Genomic DNA, 24,134 nt, shown 5'->3' with positions numbered 1-24,134 from the left:
AGAATCTTAGGGATAATACAACCATCATAATTAAGCCAGCAGACAAAGGTGGGGCAACAGTCATCTTAGACCGAGACTATTATATTACAGAGATTCTAGGACAATTGGCTGACATAAGCACCTATGAGCCTATCCCGAGAGATCCAACATTACAGATCTCTTCTCTCATAAAAGCCACCTCTTCACGATACTTACAGTTAGGTGTCATAGAGCAGAAATTGGCCAGCTTTCTCATTAATTCACATCCCACCATCCCGGTGTTCTATACTCTACCGAAAATACATAAAAATCTCACCCACCCACCGGGTAGACCCATAGTAGCGTCAACGGACTCAGTACTCTCCCCTATGGCTAAGACCGTAGAAAGAATACTATCTCCATTCATACCCCTTATACCATCATATGTGAAAGACACCTCACATTTCCCCGACATCATTAAGGACTTGCATGACATCCCTATCCATGCTATTTTGGTGACCCTAGACGTCAACAGTCTGTATACGAGTATTTCACACAAGGAAGGCATTGATGCAGTACGCTGGTTCCTAAGTGAGCATACTACTTTACCTATTGATAATAAACAATTCTGCCTTGATCTTCTTGAAATAGTCCTTGAGAAGAATTATTTCATGTTCCAAGATCAATTTTACATGCAGCGCAGGGGGACCGCCATGGGATCGAACATGGCACCCCCTTATGCTAATATCTTTATGGCCTCCTTTGAAGATAGGTTCATCCATTCCAACCCACTCATCAATAGACACGCCTTATTATGGCGAAGGTACATTGATGATATTTTTTTGGTATGGGATGGGGATCTTAACAGCCTTCAAACATTTTTCACTGATCTTAACGGATTCATGCCCGGACTGACTTTTACTATCCACCAAGATCAGACCCAAATTAATTATTTGGACTGTATGGTGATAAAAGAGGACACTGGCCTTCTGGTCACTGATATTTTTGTGAAACCGACAGACAGGAACAGCCTCCTTTTTTACACTAGTAATCACCCTAGACATGTTAAAAAAGCATTACCTATATCGCAGCATACACGGGTTGACAGACTGGTCAGTAAACCAGAGACTAAATTAAAACGACATGAAGAGATGAGCCTTAAATTTCAACAAAGGGGTTACCCACGGGAGATAGCTGAAAATAAAGGGTCCACCACTAGTCAAAGGAGTACAGTATATAATCGGGTACCATGCGTAACTACATACCATCCTTTTCAACCCTTATTGAAGAGAATCATCTGCCAGCACTGGCCTCTCCTGAAAGCGGCATACCCCAAAATTGAGGCCTTTCACAACTTGCCTCTCTTCTGTCATCGTAGATCACCTAACCTAAGGAACCAATTGGTACGTGCCGATATAGGATCCACAAAAATAGTATCACGTCAGACATTTTTAGACACACAACAGAGAGGCACATTCCCATGTTTGGGATGTGCACAGTGTGCTAATGTCACCAAAGGTGATACTTTTACACATGCTAGAACAGGAAAAAATTTTCAAATTAAAGGGTTCCACACATGTGACAGCACATTTGTAGTGTACTACAATAAGTCTCCCTGCGGTCTCGGGTATGTTGGGGAAACCACTCAACATATCCGGGACCGCATTAGTCGACATAAATCAGACATCCGTTGCGGTAACTCCCTCCTGCCGATACCTAATCATTTCTTGACAGCGGGTCATCAAATATCCCAGCTCAAATTTCAAGTGATTGATCACGTAGATGTTATACGTAGAGGCGGAGATAGGGTTAAACGCCTCCGTGATAGGGAGGCAAGGTGGATCCACACCCTAGGAACACTTGAACCGCATGGTCTGAACCGAAGATATGAGGCTCTATCCTAATGTACTATTATGTATCATCAGTGGGTCCGAATACTGATGCAGATTAATGGTCATGTTCCTTTAATGAATGGTCATATTTTTATGCATGATATTGATAATCATTTAGCATATACTTCTTCGTTTAATCGTATTGTTATATCGCATATACCAATTTGTTACCCATGGATATGGGTTAATTTCTCCTATAGCACATATCCCTTTTATGTATGACCTTTATACATATTTATTATTGTCACACTAACATGTATTCCTCTCTTTTACAGAAACGTTAACATGCCCTGATAATGAGCACGAGCCAGCACTTCCTGGATAACTGCACCTCTCCCATATCTTCCATGGCACTCTGGACTAGGATTATGTCTTTCACCTACACTTATGCACGTGAACAGTGGTTATTCAAACTAGTAATCATCCAGGCACAAGATACCAGTCCCTATGATGCACCAGCAGGGGGCCGGGCCGGTGGCACGTACTGCGCATGTGCGGCGTGCGTTCCACGGGCCCTGCTTCCTGTATTCCATTGACAGGAAGTGATTATAACAGTACACGCCCACACTTCCTTTAAAACGTCTGCACGCTGTAACAACACACAGTGCAGGATCCTCCACACACAGACCGCACGTCCTGCACCAGTGTGGTAAGTAATGGTAGCCGACCTTCTTTTCTATCTGCTATTAATGATTCCCTCTTGCTGCCTGCATTTATTCTTGATCCTCCTCTGTTTAATTCCCTCTATTTTATGACCCTAAGGAAACGGCCTCTGATGATTCCGGTCCTACCGGTGATAGTGCACATAAACGGCCAGATATCTTTTACTGGGTAATATCACCAATTTGCCATTACAAATAAATGATCAGGTATCTGCTTTCTTACATGGTACTCACTTAGCTTCCTTTTCACCTGCTATGTATAACGGTCTTATGCTACCTACAATCTCTCTTATTGCCTCTTTGTAACCCCAAGGTGACAGCCTCTGACGTCTCCGGTCTAACCGGTGATTTTGCATAGTATTGACCTGAACATAGGTAACACTCTTATATATTCTTTATTTACTAGCATTGCCAATATGTAGCTCAGACATGCTATCTGGTACCTGCCTCTTCTTCCTTATATAGAGCTCATCTATAATTCTACCATACATTGGTCTGCACCCCAGCAGTTTCCAGTCATAACCCCTCCCACTGGTCTGCAGAATATGGATTACACAACAGTCCGACTGTGAATTGTGAGGAAAGGGAAAGCGATTCTCCTCTTGTGTGCAATTCACGTTAGGTATTCACCACAATTATCCTTACACATATGCCTGAATATGACTACATTGACACATTAATTAATTTAATGATTTCCATCTATGTAATTATTCATTAATTCCTTGCATTGAGGTCCAGGAACCTGCTATTAACCCTTAGGGGTGATATCCCCATTGGCACAGCATGTGACACAGGCATTTCCTGCATCTACATAAGAGTCCTTGGTTTATAATTCACTATCAGCATGATCATATAAATTTCATAAACAGGTATCCACTTATCACCGTTTGTCCCCATAGAACTCTATGTAGGTGTTTTTTAATATGAACCTTACCTAATATATGTCTTCTTTATTATAGTATATATCATATTGACGCATTGTCCTCCGCAGTTTAGTCCTTGGCACACGCCTTGATGTGATTACATACTGTCATACTAACAGTGGTGAGTGGCACACTGGACATTCTGTGATGTCAGTTTCAGTCAAACTACCTCCTTTCGTTTATACTTGCTTTACATCTTCTTTCATTCTCTTATTTCTTCCTCTCTCCTCTGATCCTTTCTTTCTTTCTTTCTTTCTTTCTTTCCTATTTCCCCTTATGGTCGGCTCTCCATTCTGACTAGCCACTGTCACATGAGCACTAATTTTGTATATCCCCGACCCAATGCTTAGCATACCCACGCTACTATGAATTGTACAGTTTTTTTGTACTATATTTATGGAGGGTGGTTTTGTCATACCACGGAATTGTATTACAATATGATATGATGTGTCTCTACCCGTTCTAAGATGTTATTGATTCACTATCATTTTGTTGTTGGAAACTGTGTCACATTTTGTCAATCTTATATGTATGATATTGATTTTTTGTTTCTGTTATCATGTTCAGATAAAGTCCAGTCTGACGAAGGCCTACAGCCGAAACGTCGACTTGTTTGGACGAATCATTTTTCATAATTTACAGCACAATTTGATCAATAAAAAGAAATTTGCATATGAACAGTCGCATGATTTTCTTTTGGGAGTAATAGTGTGCCGGGGTTCTCTTTCCACAATTGTCTGTTTTTTCCCCTGAGCACCTATATATCGGTGACGCAGAGCTTCTCTCCTATTGCTCACTTTGTAGAGCAACACCTTTTTTTTTTTCAGATGTGTAAGTACACTTCAGAAAATGTTTCAAAGGAGCTTCTAAAATATGGGGTTTGGGTCGAATGCCACGAATGTTATGTATTTACACCTAAAAGCTGGTGCATGAACAGATGAAACATCCAACAAATTTAATAAGACTTAAGGGGAATCTGTTAGCAGGTATTGTCTTCCCCATCTGAGAGCAGCATGATGTAGGCAAAGAGGCTGAGTTCAATGATATCACTTAGATTAGTGGTCACAGCCATTCTAATACAGTGAGAGATTTTAGATTGTGTATGTAGCAGTGCTGGGAGAGCTGTCGCTGCCCACACCAGGTTTTCAGTGCAAATTTCCATAGCCAGAAGCTGCTAATCACAGAATGGGGCAGAGTCCAGTAAAGCTGCTGAGACCCACTAATGATAAAGATAAGAGGCTTAAACTAACATTGCAGGTAAACAATAAAAAGACTATGATAACAGACCTAGGGATGAATTCTCGTTTTTAACTCCTGCATCATGTGGTCTACAGTTTACATTGCAGAAACCTGTTGACAGAGTCCCTTTAAAAAATATGTTTACTTTTTTCCAACAAAATGTTAGTCTAACAAAATCTGCCCACTCTAAATTTAGAGGCTGTTTAGCCCCTAGATGTTCTCCCCGTGTTTGTGTGGGCTTCCTCCCACATTCCAAAGACATACTGATAGGGACTCTAGATTGAGAGCCCCAATGGGGACAGTTTTGCAAATGTATGTAAAGCGCTATATAAATGAATAAATAATAATAAAATAGCTCTGTTCCGCAATTACATTTGGTCAGTGCTAGAGCTGCAAATAGCTGACCGGTGTAGGTGCCAGGTTGTGAATTAACACCCATATATTTATCAGCCTAGCCAAGTGATAGGTCATCAGTACCACAAGGCTGGACAACCCCTTTAAGGACCTGTAGATCTGTTTGTCCAGATACATATGGATTCATTATTCATCACTTACTCAAGGACTTTTATTCACAGAAAAATAGTTGGTTTTATGACATGAAAAAAATAATGTAACAGTTTTACTTTTTTTATATTAGTTCTCATCTTTAACGACGTACGCCAAATCCAAGATGAGACTGGCCGTGTCCACAGCCACCCTGATACCGTTACACTTTGCAGTGAAGCTATCTAAAATCAGAGTCTCTTTGGCTAGTAAGTCTGGGGAGCCTTCTGTGCGTGTCCGGGGGCTGAATAGAGGACATGGGCTCCCAAGCACAGCCCACTGTAGACCATCGCTCTTCTGGAGAAGCCGACAGCCACACATATGTGCGGCTTCTGTATATTCACCATCATTGGCCTTAGGAGGTATTGACCAGACGTGTCCATCCTGTAGATCTGTAAGGATTTCCCCGCCATCATGTTCTAAACTTCGAGCTGCGACCTGTAATGCGGAGCAGAAGCAGTCAGCCACCAGCTTATACTCAGACGCTGTACACCGCAGCTCTTCAAGATGGCTGCTGTGGAGAGTGGAAACCTGAAAACAGAACAGTAAATGCTGAAATTACCCTAATTATATAATAATCTGTTCATTTTTACAAAAAAGGTTTTGTATGCATTGGAAAATCCCAACTTGTAAGAAGTGTTCACAAAGTGTCTCCTTTATGGGACCCCCAGAAGTCAACTGTAAACCTGGCATGAAGTGTTATTTTTTTCTGCAGCGCCACCACAGGGGAAATTAAGTATTACACAGTAATGAACGACAGGACAGATTCTTCCATAGCGAAGCCTCCTTTATAGAAGTCTCACACTCCTGTTACAATGTCCTCCTGTATAGCACAAAACCGCAAGACAGAACCTGCCCTGTAACTTCTTATGGCAACGGTTTTGTAACTAGGGGGCCTCAGTCATCTATCGGCCAAACAAATCCTGTATGTGTGTGCACCAAACACTCCGCCATAGTGTCCAGCTCAAACACATCACTTGCTGAACTAAACTAATGTAGGTTAGATCTCCTACCCATTAGAGAGGCGAATCCTAAACACCCCCTCTTTGTAACCCAATATATCCCTAATATGGTATCTGATAAAAGAATTTTAGACTAAAGTTAGACAACCCCTTTAAAGCACCACCTTAACCCATTCACGGCATCTGCCGTATGTGTATGACGCAAGTCAGAAGCGGCCTTATGGAGGTGGCTCACTGGGCGATCCCGCCCCATACTCAGCAGGTAACGACTGTCAATTACAGCCAGGACCTGACTAACATAGGGCTTGTGTTCATAGGAAATCGTGACTTTAGCTTTACCTAGCAGTGCTTTAGCACTGGGAAAAAAAAAAATTATGGCTCTTGGAATGAGTGGAAAACCCCCCAAACGCGTAGTGAAAGAGTTAAAAAAAAATGTTCCTGTGCTGAGATAATCCTATATATGTGTCCCTGCTATGTACTGTGTAATGGCCGTGTCTGACCGTACAGGGACATGGTATGAAGAGCCCACATCTCCTGGGTAGAAGTAAAAAGTATACAGACATTACAGGACAAGATCACAGCTGATTCTTTTTGTGAGGTAAAACATTCCCCTGCCTGTTTTAAAAAAAATATATATCTAAGAAATAATTATTTGCAAACTGATACTGTAAAGTCTGTATACTTTATACTTCCTCCCTGCCCAGGAGATGTGGCATGATCAGACCATGTCCTGTACGGTCAGACACTGCCATTACACAGTACATAGTAGGGGCACGTATATAACATTATTTCAGCACAGGGACAGTTTGTTTAACTTATCTAATTGTGGAAATTATTATTATTCCAAGATCTATTGAGTGAAATGAACTTTGTAAGTGGGAAAACTACTTTTACATGCATTAGCATGGGGGTGCAACAGCCAGGGATCTGCTGAAGACCTCCATGCTTGTCATTACAGTGTTCCTTTGAAACCTGCCTGTTGCCGGGCTTCAAAGGAGACTGTGATTTTCGCTATATGCAGCAATGGTATGGCATTCTTGTTTATAGCACAAACAATCAGATGATCACAGCTTCAAGTCCACTAAGGGAAATATTAAGAACAGTGAAAAGTAAAAATAAAAAATGTTTGAAAGGGAATCTGTCACCATATTTGATGTATCTAACCTATTAATATGGGCACACAGGTAATAGAATGCTGAAAATAATCATACCTGTATGGCTCATATCAGATGGCTTCTTGTTGAAAAAAATCAGGTTTTATTCCTCTATGTAAATGTGGTCTTCCAGGCTATGGAGTGGATGCTGCCCGGTAAATTGCGCTGCTTTTTTGCTTCATTAGCATAGCTGTTGACTCCGATCAGTGTCACACTATCCCCATGACGTCAGTTGTAGTCCTGAAATCCCGCACCTGCGCATAGCAATTGCAGACGCTCCATTGTAGGGTTTTGCCCCTCTACAGGCATTAGTTTCGTGTTTCTTCTGCACAGGCGCTGGAGAATCACTGCTTCTCCTGCTCCAGTGATCCAGCACCTGCGCAGAAGAAACACAAAACCAATTCCCACAGAAGTGTGAAACACTACAGTGGAACATCGGAAATTGCGGTGCGAAGGCGCGGGATTTCAGGACCACAACTTGATGTCACAGGGATACTGTAACACTAATGGGAAGCAACAGGTACACTAATGAAGCAACGCTATCTACAGGGCAGCATTGGCTCCATAGCCTGGAAGACCTCATTTACATAGAAGGATAAAAATATGATTTTTCCACAAGAAGGTATCTGATATGAGACATACAGGTAGGACTTTTTTCAGCATTCTTTTACCTGTATGCTCATGTTCATAGGTTAGATACGTCAAATGGGGTGACAGATGTCCCTTAAAACATTTTTTTTGTTTTTCTTTTTACTTTTCACTGTTCTCAATATTCTCCTTAGGGGACTTGAAGTTGTGATCATCTGATTGTTTGTGCTATAAATAGCAATGCGATACTATTGCTGCATATAGCAAAAATCACAGTCTCCTTTGAAACTCGGCAACAGGCACTTGGATTTTTTTTCCAGTTTTCTAGTACATTAAATGGTAAAATGAATGGTTTCTTTCAATAGTACAAATCGTCTAGCAAAAAAACAGCCCTACACTGCTATGTTGATGGAAAAATAAAAAAAAGTTACAGCTCTTGGCAGAAGGGGAGAAAAAAAAAACGGAAAATGGAAAGGTCATGAAAGGATTGAAACATCACTCCCGTGGTGAATCTCCATATAATCACTTGCAGACTTAATATAAGTTGCTCTTTTTTCGTTTATCACCAGGTACCTTATAGCGGATGTAAGCGGCCACGTGGGCTTCAGAGCAGCCTCCACCGAGCAGGAGCCAGGGTTCCTTAAGAAGAAGACTTAATGTGTGCTCAGCTGTCTGACACGTCCGCTAGAATGAGAAGATGAATGAAAAACTATTAAATAGAGAAGCTGTACCACACAAACATCAATTAAAAGAGGCGTCCTGATCATAAAAATTATTAATTATGGTCCAAGCCCATTAATGTAAGTGGCAACACCCTCACTGATCCCCCCCACAGCTCCCCGGACCCCATCCGGTCTCTACATCCCAATCCAGTCTCAACACACCAGAAGTGAGCCAATCACAGAGGGAGGATCTCCACAGCCGCGTCTCAAGAATTTTCTTGAGAATTTTCTTGAGAAAAAAACGCAGTGTGCGCACAGCTATTTTTTTTCCCCATAGGTTTTGCTGGGAAATGTCTGCAGAAAGGTTACAAACATTTCTCAAGAAATTTCCGCAGCAAAACCGCGGGTAAAAACGCAGTGTGCGCACAGGGCCTTACCCAGTTAATTGCTGCTCAATCACTGACATTATCATTTAATACGCACAGACATTAAGTGCTTCACTGATCCGACCCATCAATGCACCTCTCAAGTGATCACGGGGCACCACTGGGATTGTCATGACAGTCAGGGGTCAGCTTATGTAATTAAGATTCTCCTGTTAAAAGGGGTTGTCCATTACTTGGACTGCCCCTTTTGTTTCCCTCAGTTAAAATAAAAGACCCCATATTGTCCTTGTTCAAGGCTCACATGGCATTGTGACGTCACGTGAGCCCTGCGTTTAATCACTAGCGACTTCTCTCTCCCCAACTTTGGACTAAATGAGGAATCAACAGCAAATGAGTAGCAGCCGTAGCATCACCTCCTGTTGATTAACTCATTTGGTCCGAAGGTGGGGGGAAGGAAGCTGATGGTGATTGGATGCAGGGGTCTAGCGACGTCACAATGTCACGTGAGCCCTGAACCACGATTACCGACAGCGCTGGAACTGTGCCAGAACAGGAGGAGGGTATAAGGTTTTTTATTTTAACTGGGGGAAACAGAAGGGGTGGTCCAATTAGTAGCAACCCCTTTAATAGGAGATCATGATTTCTGGTGTACAGAGCAGCACTGGTGCTGATGCTCTGCTCTGTATAGCAAAGGCAAGCAGACACTCGCAGCTTCAAGTCGTCTAAGGCTAAGTGCCCACGCTGCGGAAAATGCACGGATTTTGCCGCGGATTTCTCGTGGAAAAGCCGCGGATTTCCCGAAAATCTGCAGCAGCGGCACTTCCTAGCCATTTCTATGGCTTTTTGGAAATGCTGTGCCCATGCTGCGGATTTTTCCGCAGCGGATTTGGTGCGGATTTTGATCCCGAAAAATCTGCAACATGTCAATTATTGTTGCGGATTTTGATCCGGATTTTGGCTTCAGAATTGAGAAAAAAAAAAAAATCCGCACCAAAATCCGCGGCAAATCCGCACCTTTGAAAAGGTGCGGATTTTGCGGTAAAGCCGCGGATTTTCATGCAGAAAAATCCGCAGCAACATTCTCTCGTGGACACATAGCCTAAGGCTTAAATTAAATACAGTAAAAAAAAAAGTTTAAAAACAATATTAAAAAGAAAAACTAAACAAGAAAAAAACAAAACAACCAAACACATTTGGCATTGCCACGTTAAGAAACATCTGATCTATCAAAAGATAACATTAATCCGATCGATAAATGTAGTAACAAGAAAAAAAAAACCCAGAATAACGTTGTTTTAAGTCACCGCAACATTGCATTAAAAGGTGATCAAAGCCTTGTATCTACCCCAAAATGGCATCAGTAAATGTCAGCTTAGGGCAGTTTCACACATCCGGCTTTTCACCAGATTGGTGGACCCGGCACACTCCAGTACAGTGTGATACAGTACAATGGCAGCGCGACAAGCTCCGGTCACATGCTGTCATGTGACCAGAGCATGTGACCCAGAAGTTGTTGCGCTGCCATTGTACTGTATCACACTGTACTGGAGTGCGCCAGATCCACCAATCTGGTGAAAAGCCGGATGTGTGAAACGGCACTTGGGGCGCAACAAATAAGCCCCCAAACAGCCCAATATTAGGAGATATTGGGGTACTGGAGGGGTCCACTGGTCAAGAATTGTTGTTGGTATCTGCCCCAGCAGAAAGGTGTGACCCATCAATCTTCCTTATCGTAGAACATAGGAATACTGATCAGATTATTACGTTCTCTTGACTGATTGCAATTCACGCTGTAACCAGTTTACCGTCAGCTCCTTTAGGGAGGTCTCATTCCGGTTGCAGAGCACAATGCTGCACACAGCAGTGGTATCGGGGAGAAGATGCAGGTACTGCTTATTCCCATAGGACATGTTACTGATCTGCTGGAGGCGGCCATAACAAGCAGAGGACAGCGAGCAGAGGGAAGCCACAGGCTGTGCCCCTGTGATAAAGGAGAAAAAAAGCAAAGGTCTACAACAGATAATTGTACACAAGACTGCGCCATATAAAGCATTCATGTAATGCACCGGATACTCCCCGAATAGTTCACAATTCAGAGGATTGTAAATGATATAGCTGCACTCCGGAGACACCCCTAGTGGAGATGAGCGGACCTCTGGAACTTTGGTTCAGATGGACTTTAGATAAAGTTCAGTTTTGGACCTGGACATGACATGAACCTCAGTGGAAGTCTGTAATTGGGCCTCTGCCCACATACACCCAGCCATAAACAGATCACTTACTGGGGAGGGTGGGTGAGGTTTTTCCATATTTATTCTTTGGGTGCACACTACATCTGATCATGATGTTACCCTCAGTGCGTGCTGTTCAGAAACTGCAAGCGTCTCACACATGGCTGAGCACTGAGTGTACCCGAGCACAGCGATACTCATGTGAGTGTTTTACATGCGTAAAGCACCCAAACTCTAATTTGCTTTGTTTGGTACAAAAATCAAACCTCAGGCATAAGGTGGCTTTACACGCTACGACATTGCTAAAGCGATCTCGTTGGGTTCACAGAATTTGTGACGCACATCCGGCTGCGTTAGCGATGTCGTTGTGTGTGACACCTATGAGCGATTTTGAATCGTCGCAAAAACGTTCAAAATCGCTCATCGGTGACATGCCCCCCTCTCCCCAATTATCGTTGCTGCTGCAGGTACGATGCTGTTCGTCGTTCCTGCGGCAGCACACATCGCTAAGTGTGACACTGCAGGAACGAGGAACCTCTCCTTACCTGCGTCCCGCCCGCAATGAGGAAGGAAGAAGGTGGGCGGGATGTTACGTCCCGCTCATCTCCGCCCCTCTGCTTTGATTGGGCGGCCGCTTAGTGACGTTGCTGTGACGCCGAACGAACCGCCCCCTTAGAAAGGAGGCGGTTCACCGGTCACGGCGATGTCACTAGGCATGTATGTGCGTGTGACTCTGCCGTAGCGATAATGTTCGCTATGGCAACGATCACCACATATCGGCTGTACGATGGGGACGGGTGCTATCACGCTCGACATCGCTAGCATCAGTTAGCGGTGTCACAGCGTGTAAAGCCCGCTTTACTCATCTCTAACTCCTAGACATGTTTGACTTCTGGGCCAGTTATCCTTAGGTGGCACCGCAGAGTTTTCTTCCTAGTGTAGGAGAGGCAATTTGCACACTTTTTCCCCAGAGGAGGCGTTACCTGCGAAACTCCATTTATGACCTGAACTTCTGCAGGGAAAACCAGTATATTTCAAAAGGAATTCAGACAATGAAAACTAGATCTAATAATTAAAGAAACTTAGGAGGAGGATATAATTGTACACAGCCTACGCAATACTCTGTTAGCTAAATGCATTAGCATGCTTCAAATGTGGCAGCTGCTGGCTTTGTTATAACCAATATATAACTGTTATGGCACAGTCAATTAAAGGGAATATGTCACCAGATTTTTGCCACCGAATCTGAGAGTAGCATAACGTAGGGGCAGAGATCCTGATTCCAGTGATGTGTCACTTACTGGGCTGCGTAGAGTAGTTTTAATAAAATCCACTGTCTAATCAGCAATAGATTATCATTAGAGGACTACTTGGGCTGCTGTTAGGTAGTCCAGCATATTTATGAGCTCTGTATAACTGCTAGACCTGCAGAAGAGAAAACATTGATTTTATCAAAATGACAGCACAGTAAGTGACATCACTGGAATCAGGGTCTCTGCCTCTACATTATACTGCTCTCAGATGGGGGAGCAAAAACCTGGTGACACATTCCCATTAAGATCACTGCATCTAAGCAGTTAGACAAAAGGACGGGCTCTATGACACACCATGGTGCTCTAACACCCTCGATTCCATGACTGTATTGTGCTTGGTTGTAATAGTAGTGAGGCCATGTTGGTACTCCGATTATTAATAGGACACTGCACATAAAAACAGAGAGATTTCAATGTATTATGCTAGGGATCAGACAGGTGAACTTGACAGCAGATTCATGCTGACTGAATCACATGAATCAGGGACTGACTATATTATTAAAGCTATGTATGTTTTATTCTGCAAGCCAGAGAAAAAAGAGAATTTTGTTTACTTACCGTAAATTCTTTTTCTTATAGTTCCGACATGGGAGACCCAAACCATGGGTGTATAGCTACTGCCTCCGGAGGACACACAAAGTACTACACTCAAACGTGTAGCTCCTCCCTCCGGGCTATATACACCCCCTGGATGACAATCTACCCAGTTCAGTGCAAAAGCTGAAGGAGGACATCCACCCATAAGTAGAGATAGAGTAAAACTCGGAATAACCGTAACTCTGACTACTAACAACAGCCGGTGAAACACACGGAACAAAAAAACTGCCAACAGGCAACAGGGAGGGTGCTGGGTCTCCCATGTCGGAACTATAAGAAAAAGAATTTACGGTAAGTAAACAAAATTCTCTTTTTCTTTATCGTTCCTTATGGGAGACCCAAACCATGGGACGTTCCAAAGCAGTCCATGGGTGGGAATAAACCAACTGAGAAGTAGGCAAAACCTAACTTCACAAATGGGCGACAGCCGCCTGAAGAATGCGTCTGCCCAAGCTCGCATCTGCCGAAGCATGAGCATGCACTTGGTAGTGCTTCGAAAAAGTGTGCAGACTGGACCACGTGGCAGCCTGACAAACCTGCTGAGCCGTAGCCTGGTGCCTGAAAGCCCAGGAGGCACCGACAGCTCTGGTCGAGTGCGCCTTAATCCCTGGCGGGGGAGGCGCCTGAGAACACTGGTAGGCATCGGTGATAGCCGACCTGATCCAACGAGCTAGGGTCGGTTTAGAAGCAGCGAGACCCTTGCGCTGACCAGTGGTTAGCACAAAAAGTGAGGTGCACCGCCTAAAAACGGCAGTGCGTGACACATAGATTCGGAGCGCCCGCACCAAATCCAAGGTATGCAACGCCTTTTCAAAGCGATGCACAGGGGCCGGACAAAGAGAAGGCAATGAAATGTCCTGGTTAAGGTGGAAATGAGACACCACCTTAGGGAGAAAGTCCGGAGACGGACGAAGAACCACCTTGTCTTGGTGAAACACCAAAAATGGTGACTCCGAAGAGAGCGCAGCCAAATCAGAGACTCTCCTGAGAGAAGTTATGGCTACTAGAAAAACAACTTTCTGTGAAAGTCGAAACAAGGGAACCTCCCTGAGCGGTTCAAAGGGGGGTTTTTGTAAGGCCGTGAGGACCAGATTAAGGTCCCAGGGATCCAAGGGCCTCCGGTAAGGAGGAATGATGTGAGATGCGCCCTGCATGAAAGTGCGTACCTGAGCCAGTCGGGCGATACGCCGCTGGAACAATACCGACAGAGCCGACACCTGTCCCTTGAGGGAATTGAGGGACAGTCCTAGCTGTAGACCGGACTGTAGAAAAGACAGGATGGTCGGCAAGGAGAACGGCCAAGGGGCATGGTCGGAAGAGCGACACCAGGACAGGAAAATCCTCCAAGTCCTGTGGTAAATCTTGGCCGAGGAAGACTTCCGAGCCTGAGTCATGGTGGAGATGACCTCAGAGGGAATGCCTGAAGCCGTTAGGATCCAGGACTCAAGAGCCACGCCGTCAATCTGAGAGCCGCAGAATTCTGGCGGAAGAACGGACCTTGAGAGAGAAGGTCTGGGCGGTCCGGGAGATGCCACGGCACCTCTACGGACAGACGGAGCAGGTCTGGGTACCAAGCTCGCCTGGGCCAGTCCGGAGCAATGAGTATGACTCGACGGCCCTCCATTCTGATCTTGCGCAGAACCCTGGGCAAGAGCGCTAGAGGGGGAAACACATAGGCCAGACGGAACTGAGACCAATCTTGAACCAGTGCGTCTGCTGCGAAGGCTTGAGGATCGTGGGAGCGAGCCACGTAAACCGGAACCTTGTTGTTGTGCCGGGATGCCATTAGGTCCACTTCCGGAGTGCCCCACTTGCGGCAGATTGATCTGAACACTGACGGGTGCAGGGCCCACTCGCCGCTGTCCACGGTTTGACGGCTGAGATAATCGGCCTCCCAGTTTTCCACGCCTGGGATGTGGACTGCAGACATGGTGGACTTGGAGTCCTCCGTCCACTGGAGGATTCGTTGAACCTCCAACATCGCCAGACGGCTGTGAGTCCCGCCCTGGTGATTGATGTAGGCAACAGCTGTCGCGTTGTCCGACTGAACTCGAATGTGCTTGCCCGCCAACAGGTGGTGAAAGGCTAGGAGAGCTAGAAACACAGCTCTGATCTCCAGCACATTGATCGAGAGGGCTGATTCGGACGGAGTCCAAGTGCCCTGAGCTCGGTGATGGAGAAATACTGCTCCCCAACCGGAGAGGCTGGCATCCGTGGTGAGGATCACCCAGGACGGAGTCAGGAAGGAGCGGCCCTGGGACAGAGAGAGAGGCCGAAGCCACCACTGAAGGGAGCTCCTGGTCTGTGACGACAGAGCCACCTGCCTGTGCAAGGAAGAGATCCGCTTGTCCCAACAGCGGAGAATGTCCAGCTGCAGGGGACGCAGATGGAACTGAGCAAAGGGAACCGCTTCCATGGACGCCACCATCTGACCCAGCACCTGCATGAGGTGTCTGATGGAATGACGGCGGTGCCTCAGCAGAGAGCGCACCGCCAGACGAAGGGACTGCTGTTTGACTAAGGGCAACTTGACAAGTGCCGGCAGAGTCTCGAATTGCATCCCTAGGTACAAAAGCACCTGGGTCGGGATCAGAGTGGACTTGGGCAGGTTGACAAGCCACCCGTACAAAGCATTGAACTGGGTAGATTGTCATCCAGGGGGTGTATATAGCCCGGAGGGAGGAGCTACACGTTTGAGTGTAGTACTTTGTGTGTCCTCCGGAGGCAGTAGCTATACACCCATGGTTTGGGTCTCCCATAAGGAACGATAAAGAAACATATTTTTAAAAGTCAGCTAGGGATCAAGAATCAGGGATGACTAGTCCAAGGGGTAGGTCCCCAGTGGCTTCTCTCAGCCCCGCCCCCTAGACTAGTAGGTCTCTCCCTATGTATTTGTGTGAAATGAAAGACCTGATAATCATGGGAAGCGAGGTGGTGAGAAGACAACTGGGACCTGCCTCTTGGACTAGTCATCTCAGATATGTTGTCGCCAGTCACATTTACAAGTCAGTGTTTTAATGAGATTGCTGATAGGTTCCCTTTAAAAATAAAATGAAAAAATAAAAACAGTTCTATGGCATTTTTGCAGTCCTCTTTACAGAAGAACAGATTACAGGATTTTTCTTTCCTTCCTTTGTAACACATTTGTGGATGTCAGCCACTTATCCCTCGTCTGTGAATCCATCCACAGAGTGGTTAGTTTACCTTTTCCTAAGTATGGACTATACAGTGTGTCCACCCATATCCTGTCCACTGCCATTAACTTGAGAACGGCGGTGTCATGATCCAGGCCGGCTTTTCCCTGCTGCTGGTTACACTCAGCTGTGGCCTGGTCATGTCAGGGGTTAACTCCCTTGCCTCGTTCTGGATCCCAGGACACTATATCTTGCCTCTCTACGTATGGATTATACCTATTTTTAAAATCACACTTTATTAAATAAACTCTTTAAAAGCACAAACTCAACAAAAAACTACAAAATACATATATAATCACACCATATAGCGGTTGACACAGATTATCAATCCCAGGTATAATTCCACACCACATAGCATTTTTTGACCCGCGGAGAGCACATCATTGAAGGAGGCTATTAGGCCTAGTCATTGAATCTCCTGATGAACTCCGTCTAGTGTGGAGATGGAGGGAAACGCGTCGAGTTTCAAATAGAACTATTGATTGATATGGGAAACATCTCAGGACCCCGAGAAATTACCAGATAAGTAATTTGAACACATTTGATATGTCCCGCATTGTTGGTTTATTGTGCACCACCACCTGAGGCAGTAAATTATTGAGGGGCAGCCGCTTAGGAATGGGGGCAATGTACAAATTAGAATGTACTCCATTGACAGGAAGGGTACAGTCTATTGAGGGACAGTTGAGAATTGACGATAACAATTATTTTTTACTTTGATTGTTTAATATTCTGGGATATTATTGAATACTATAGCCTGAGATGTTCAGATAGTGGGTTGACACAACCCAGGAAAATAGGAAGAAGAGGAGTGACCTTACATTTATTTAAATTGTATGTCCAAACAGGGACAGAAAAGGGAAAGCCGTGTCGAGGAATGGGGGCACCAGAAAAATAAGGGTGTACTCCATTGACAGGTAGAAAAACAACTTAGGAATAGAGTACTTCCATATACCCCTATAACCATTTGGGGATATCCCTGCTACTGTGTAAGGTCACTTAAAGGTCCCCTCCCCCTGGGGGATATTGTGGAATTATACCTGGGATTGACAATCTGTGTCAACCGCTATATGGTGTGATTATATATGTATTTTGTAGTTTTTTGTTGAGTTTGTGCTTTTAAAGAGTTTATTTAATAAATTGTGATTTTAAAAATAGGTATAATCTGTCACCAAGGAAGTTTTTTGTATACCTGTAAAAATAATAATTCCGTCTGAGAAACTCTCTACCTATGGGTCAGTGCCAGTGATATTTCTGCCTTGCAGCTTGTATACTAGCTCTGGTGAGTGTTTCCGATCTGTCCTGCCTCCCTGCTGCTGTGTCCTGACTTGTACTCTTCACCGTTCGTCTTCCTGTCCCGGTCCCTGACTTCCCGCTCCTGTCTGTTGTTTGTGTTGTCTGTATACCTGATCTCCCGGCATCCGACTCGGTTCTGCTTTCTGACTTTGATATTGATCCTCCCTTTGCAGTGACTCGACTTTCCTGGCTGACCCTGACTGTTTGACTACTCTATTGCCCCCTGGTGATTCGCCTGTTAACATTGCTGAAGTGACTCTGCTGTACTTCAGCTGCCTTTCCGTTACAGTGTTTCTTGGTCTCTCCTTCACTGCTCTGCTGCCACCTAGTGGGGATTACGCTGTACTGCATCTTACTAGCATTTGTACAGCGTGACAGGTGCAGCTATAGGCATAGAAGTAGTGTCTAGGTATAGTAAAGTAGCCATGTGCTAAACAATGAAACCACCTATAGCGCCACCTGGTGGCAAACAACGGAGTTAGCATTTTTATCTTGAAACTGAACGAGATAGAGAAAAAAAGTAAATTACAAAGTTGTAGGGCATCATCAATTCAATATGAATCAACACCTTGCATACAGAAATGTTACGATTAGAACGTGTAAAATTAACAAGGCTGCGGACGTAAAGCGATACCTCATGGAGACCCTCCTACTCGACATTGGGTATGGTGGCTGCGTGGAGTGGCCTCCACGCTCACCTGACCTGACCCCATTGGACTTCTTTCTGTGAGGTCACAGCAAACAGCAGTTGTATGCGACCCCTCCTCCAACATTGCAAGACCTACGACAACGTATCACAGATGCTTGTGCAAATGTGTCACCTACCATATTGCACAATGTGCAGCAAGATACAGTATGCTGTCCAGAGTCCAGATGTGCATTGCAGCTGACGGGGGCCACTTTGAGCATCAAAAATGAGCGCCATATGCATGACCAGCATTCAATGTTTTGGGGGGGGGTCATGGGTTTCATATCAAGGCATTTCTGTATGCAAGGTGTTGATTCGTATTGAATTGATGATGCCCTACAATCTTTGTAATTCACTTTTTTTCTCGTTCCGTTTTCGAGATAAATATTCGAACTCTGTTATTTTCCACCAGGTGGCGCTATAGGTGGTTTCATTGCGTAGCGCATGGCTACTTTACTATACCTAGAAACCACTTCTATGCCTATAGCTGCCGCCGTTGTCAAGTTAATGGCGGTGGACAGGATATGGGTGGACACACTGTATGTGTAGCACGGTTTTAAGCTGTTTTTCCAGACTTGTACAGCCTATTTAATGCATTACCACCTTAAAAATCAAAAAATGTTTGTAAGAACTTCTGACATCAGTGGAACTGTGGATGGAAATGCCACCAACAATAACATCTGACATCCCAGAAGTACAAGGTACTCACGTCATACGGTATAATACATCATCACTAGTTTATTACCTGTCATTTGACTTAATGGATCCATCAGAGCTGCTCCTAATCTGTCCAAAGCAAGTACATTGTGCTCCTTCAAATACTGTTTCAGCGATGGGTGGATTACTTTTTGACACAAAACTATTTGCACCTGATCATCCACTAACTGTCTCCCTACATCAATCAGTTGGTCCAAGATGACTTGCTCTGGATCTACACCCGCCATAACTTCTACGGTGCCATCGCCTGTATCACTAAATTCTCCACATAAGGATCCTGAAAACAGGGCTAACTTAATGTTGGTTGAGGGTAATCCGGAAGAAGGTATCGGTCTGCTCCGACTCCAGGCTGGCACTTCAACGAGCACACCAGGAATGAAGGCAGAGTCCATTATACTTGCGCCTTCCACGGCCACGATCAGAGTCCTTCCTAACAGATGACTGGGACTGGCCTCATTGGGCACTTTGTAGAGGAAAGCTTTTACAATCAGCAGACTGACGTGGTCGACTTCTCTTATGGTCATCATGCATGCTGGCTTGCTACATAGCACGGACCGGGTTAAGTCAATCAGTGATTTACTGTGGGTAAAATCTACCTTGATTTTGCAAGCACAATCCGCTGACTTCAGGTAAGTCAAGCACATATCCATAAGACTGTGCTGCAATCTGATCACCTTGTGGGTAGAGACCGGTAACCTCAGGCACCTGTCCATCAAGGTGCAACAAAAAATGGCTGTAAAGAGTCCACAATCACTGAAGGCAGAGATATGATTACGGACAGATGCGACTAGTATCTGTAATACAGGGTGAGTGACAGAAATGCCCCCGAGTAAGGCAGAGGATTGTGATGTGGTGGTGACAAACCCTCCACTATCATTATGAATCTGCTTCAGTCTCCCAAACGGGCCATAGCAGGAGGTCACCATCATCTGTATCACGCTCAATGCCTGCCTGAGCAATGCACCTGTTACGGGCCCGGCTGCACACGACGACTGCTTCTTCTGCTCCACTCTTTCCATTGTGTGAGCCTCCAATTCCTCAAGAAAATAAATCAGTTTAAGATTTAAAAATCATATAATTTATTAATCTTACAGCAACTGGGGGGAAATGTGTGACATTACAGTGTGCGCTGGCAAGTCCTGACAGTATCCGGTGGTGACCGTGTCCGGTGGCGGAGTTGGAAGTATAAGAAGTGTTCACTCGCTGCTCTTAGCATCTTTGATGGCCACAGATTCTCTAGCAGAACTCTTAGCAACTTTCTGAATAAAATACGTCCCAAAATGAATGCCTAGAAAGGATATCCCAGCAACCCAGAACCAATTCCTCCGCAAAAATGATTTCGGTTTCATGGCACCTCGGCTTCCAGGTCAAGGAGAGTAGATTCAAAAGCAAAATCTGGAAAGAAAAAAAACCATTGCAATTACATTCAATTCAAATTTTTTACAAAATATATACCGAAATACAAAAACTATTGTGACTTTGCTTTACAGGAAATTGTAAAAATGATCATTAGGATAAACAATTATAGGGATCTGATCTCAAGGACCCCAACGATCCTAAAAATACAAAAAGCGGCAACGCTGACTCAGCAGTATGAGGCCTTCACTGAAGGCTCCTCCAAGTTAGGCCTAAGCCACACAGCATGAAAATCGGAGCGAGTGGAATGCGATAAAACATCACATTCCACTCGGACCAATATTACTCTATGTGCCAGCAACCATGAGCGATTATTTTCTTAGCCCTAATCGGACCGAGAAAACAATCGCAGCATTTTGCGAGTGTAATGCGATCCTCCGCAGTGCACTCGCAATACACCGCTATACCGCGAGTGCAGAGCGAGAATGGCAATAGCCGGCAACAGAGGAGATAAATCCCTCCCTCTCCGCTGCAGTGCTGGCCCGACCCTCCTCAGAGGCGGCCCACCCCCCCGCAGCTGTGGTCCAATCACATGATCAGACCTCAGTCGCAGTGACACTCGGCTCCTGCTGTGCTGCCAGCATGAGCCAAGTGCTAAGACGCGGCCTAAGATGCTTTCCTCATGTGAACAGCAACCTTCAAGTCTGACCATAGATTCTCAATTGGATTAAGGTTTGGGCTGTGACTTGACCACTCCAATATATTTACATGTTTCCCCTTAAACCACTTAAGTGTTACTTTAGTAGTATGCTTTGGGTCATTGTCTTGTTGGAAGGTGAACCTCCATCAAGTCTCAAATCAATGACAGAAAATCAGGTTTTCCTCAAGAACATCCCTTTGTTTCACCCCATTCATCTTCCCCTCGACTCGGAACATTTGCTCTGCCCCTGCTGCCAAAAAAACAGCCCCATACAATGATGCTGCCACCACCATGTTTCACTGTGGGGATGCTGTTCTTGGGGTAGTGAGCTGTGTATTTGGTTGCCCCTACACTATGCTGCTCTCAGATTACATAACAAAACCCTACTGTCAGAATTACCCTGCTACTTGAGCCCTCCCTCTTCACTGCTGGCCACCATCTTGTTGACTAAAGATGGGCAAAATTATGGAGGTTCAATTCGCTGGCCACGAACGAACCAAACCCCTATGTGACCGAACCTTGCATAATGAGGTTTGGAACTGCTGAAGGGCAGTTTGAGTCTCCGCCCACATACAGCCAGCCGGCATAAGCAGATCACTTCTGGGGGAAAGTAGGTGGGCTTTTTCAAACTACTTTTGTTTTTGTCTGTGCCCACTACATCCGATCACGCTGTTGTTACCCCCAGTGTGCGCCGTTCAAAAACAGCAAGCATTTCACACAGGGCTGAGCATAGAGCGTACCCAAGCACAGCATTGCTCGCACAAGTTAAGTTCGTACGTAAAGCATTCGCTCAGAATCCGAGACCTGTGTTTTTTAGTTGGCGTTCGGTTCGTAAACCAGACCTCAGGTTCGCGCATTTCTATTGTTGACTTGGCTGCAGCGGGAAGTTATGACTATGGAATGTGAACACTGCAGCCAATCCCTGCGTCAACAATGACTGGGGGCAGCACTAGAGTAAACATGGAATAAGTAAGGGTAATTTTCTTATTTTTTTACTTATTTTTATAACTTTTCCCAAAAAAAAAAAAATATAAAACTGTTCAGACCTGTATCTTAGCGGAGCTGTATTGTATGGATACATACTGGCCAGCTGCGGGAGAAGGGCACACAAGAAAAATGAGAGTCTGAAACAATGATATTTGAACTTCAGTTCGCTTGTTTTATTGATGCAAAGGACCAAAAATTAAATCTGACGTATCGGCCTTCACATATAGGCCTTCCTCAGAGATGGTCTATACGGATATGAAAGAAAATATGCATTCGAGTAACTACTCAAATAGACGGAGACTTCATGATCTTACACGACTGCCTTTGTAAACATCAAAGAACCGATAGGTTGCGCACAGGTAATGTGAAGATGACTGACTGGAAGAATCGGTTATGTAATGCTAATCAAATAGTATGTGGTAGGAGCAGGGCTGCCAAACTGACATGTGTTTTTCCACAAGTATCAGAACGCTGGACTGGTGACTAATGTGATCACTTGATCAGACTAGTGCGAAAAAATTCTTTTATTTTATGGAAATCAGGCCAGTACCCGAAGGGTGTAAGAAGCCTAATGCTATCGTCTTGATCCTATTAGATAGTGGGCCCAGACAATTCTGAGTCAGGGGATAATGTGACTGGAAGGACGGGATGAATTCCTTGTAATGGAGAGACTCCGGTGTGCCGATCGATACCCGTATGTTACCTGCGTCTCTCCATTACAAGGAATTCATCCCGTCCTTCCAGTCACATTATCCCCTGACTCAGAATTGTCTGGGCCCACTATCTAATAGGATCAAGACGATAGCATTAGGCTTCTTACACCCTTCGGGTACTGGCCTGATTTCCATAAAATAAAAGAATTTTTTCGCACTAGTCTGATCAAGTGATCACATTAGTCACCAGTCCAGCGTTCTGATACTTGTGGAAAAACACATGTCAGTTTGGCAGCCCTGCTCCTACCACATACTATTTGATTAGCATTACATAACCGATTCTTCCAGTCAGTCATCTTCACATTACCTGTGCGCAACCTATCGGTTCTTTGATGTTTACAAAGGCAGTCGTGTAAGATCATGAAGTCTCCGTCTATTTGAGTAGTTACTCGAATGCATATTTTCTTTCATATCCGTATAGACCATCTCTGAGGAAGGCCTATATGTGAAGGCCGATACGTCAGATTTAGGCTCTGTGCGCACTGGGAAATGAAATTTCCTTGAGAAAATTCCGCATGCTCTCAAGATTACCGCACCCGCGGTAAAAAACCGCGGGAAACCGCACCCGAAAATCGCATGCGGTTTGCCGCGGTTTTGCCGCGTGCGGGTTGGGATGTGCTTTATTGCATTCAATGCAATAAAGCACATTGAAAGAAAAAAAAAAAAAAAAAAATCATTTAATTCTGAGATAGTAGATAGATAGATAGATAAAGAGACAGAAGAATAGATAGAGGGATAGATAGATGACAGATCGCTGCATTTCCCACGGTCGGCAGTGAGTTCACATTACCGGCCGTGGGAAATGACCGGTAATTACCTCTGCTGTCTGCTGCATTCAGCCTGTGTCTGTGACAGTCGCGGCTGGATGTCAGCAGCGCAGGACGCCGGAGCTGTGGATTATGCCGGAGCTGTGTGGATTACGCCGGAGCTTTGGTGCGGGAGGGGTTAATAAAATGGTGAACGAGGCTTGTTGGTTTTATTTAAAATAAAGGATTTTTCGGTGTCTGTGTTTTTTCACTTTACTTACGGGTTGATCATGTCAGCTGTCACATAGACGCTGCCATGATCAAGCCTGGGGTTAATGGCGGTGATCCCCCACCACCATTAACCCCTTGTTATATTACCCTGACCGCCACTGCTACACGGCGGCAGGAAGAGCCAAGGACACTCCCGGTGCTGCCGCATAATGTATGCGACAGTCCCGGGGCAGCTGCGGCTGATATTCTCGGCTGCCGGAGGGGGAGTGAGGCGGGGGACATTACCCCTGCCCCTCTCCCTCCCCAGCCTGAGAATACCGGGCCGCCGCTGTGTGCTTACCTCAGCTGGAAGGTAAATATGCAGCGGAGCCCATGTTCTTTTTTTTCTATATTTCC

General features: G+C 44.9%; 2 protein-coding genes across 3 annotated transcripts; both read right to left on the bottom strand.

Moving 5' to 3' along the window:
* Nucleotides 1–5,215: 5,215 nt before the first annotated feature.
* Nucleotides 5,216–20,037, bottom strand: MKKS (MKKS centrosomal shuttling protein). 2 transcript variants are annotated; one of them, XM_075339290.1, is made up of 4 exons: nt 19,034–20,037; nt 10,775–10,950; nt 8,495–8,605; nt 5,216–5,748 (listed from the first exon to the last, which is right to left on the bottom strand). In XM_075339290.1, exons 1-4 carry the CDS (start codon nt 20,022–20,024, stop codon nt 5,308–5,310), a joined length of 1,719 nt encoding a protein of 572 aa, XP_075195405.1. In that variant the 5' UTR covers nt 20,025–20,037; the 3' UTR covers nt 5,216–5,307. The 2 variants fall into 2 exon arrangements, with proteins under 2 accessions (XP_075195405.1, XP_075195406.1); XM_075339291.1 differs by having other exon boundaries at nt 5,216–5,655.
* A 30-nt stretch (nt 20,038–20,067) lies between these two features.
* LOC142296078 (uncharacterized) lies at nt 20,068–20,354 on the bottom strand. The gene has a single exon (XM_075339295.1). It carries the CDS (start codon nt 20,352–20,354, stop codon nt 20,202–20,204), a length of 153 nt encoding a protein of 50 aa, XP_075195410.1. The 3' UTR covers nt 20,068–20,201.
* Nucleotides 20,355–24,134: the final 3,780 nt, after the last annotated feature.

Source organism: Anomaloglossus baeobatrachus, chromosome 3, assembly GCF_048569485.1.
Source record: "Anomaloglossus baeobatrachus isolate aAnoBae1 chromosome 3, aAnoBae1.hap1, whole genome shotgun sequence".
In the NCBI taxonomy this organism is placed as follows: domain Eukaryota; kingdom Metazoa; phylum Chordata; class Amphibia; order Anura; family Aromobatidae; genus Anomaloglossus; species Anomaloglossus baeobatrachus.
This window is presented reverse-complemented; position numbering and strand designations above follow the sequence as displayed.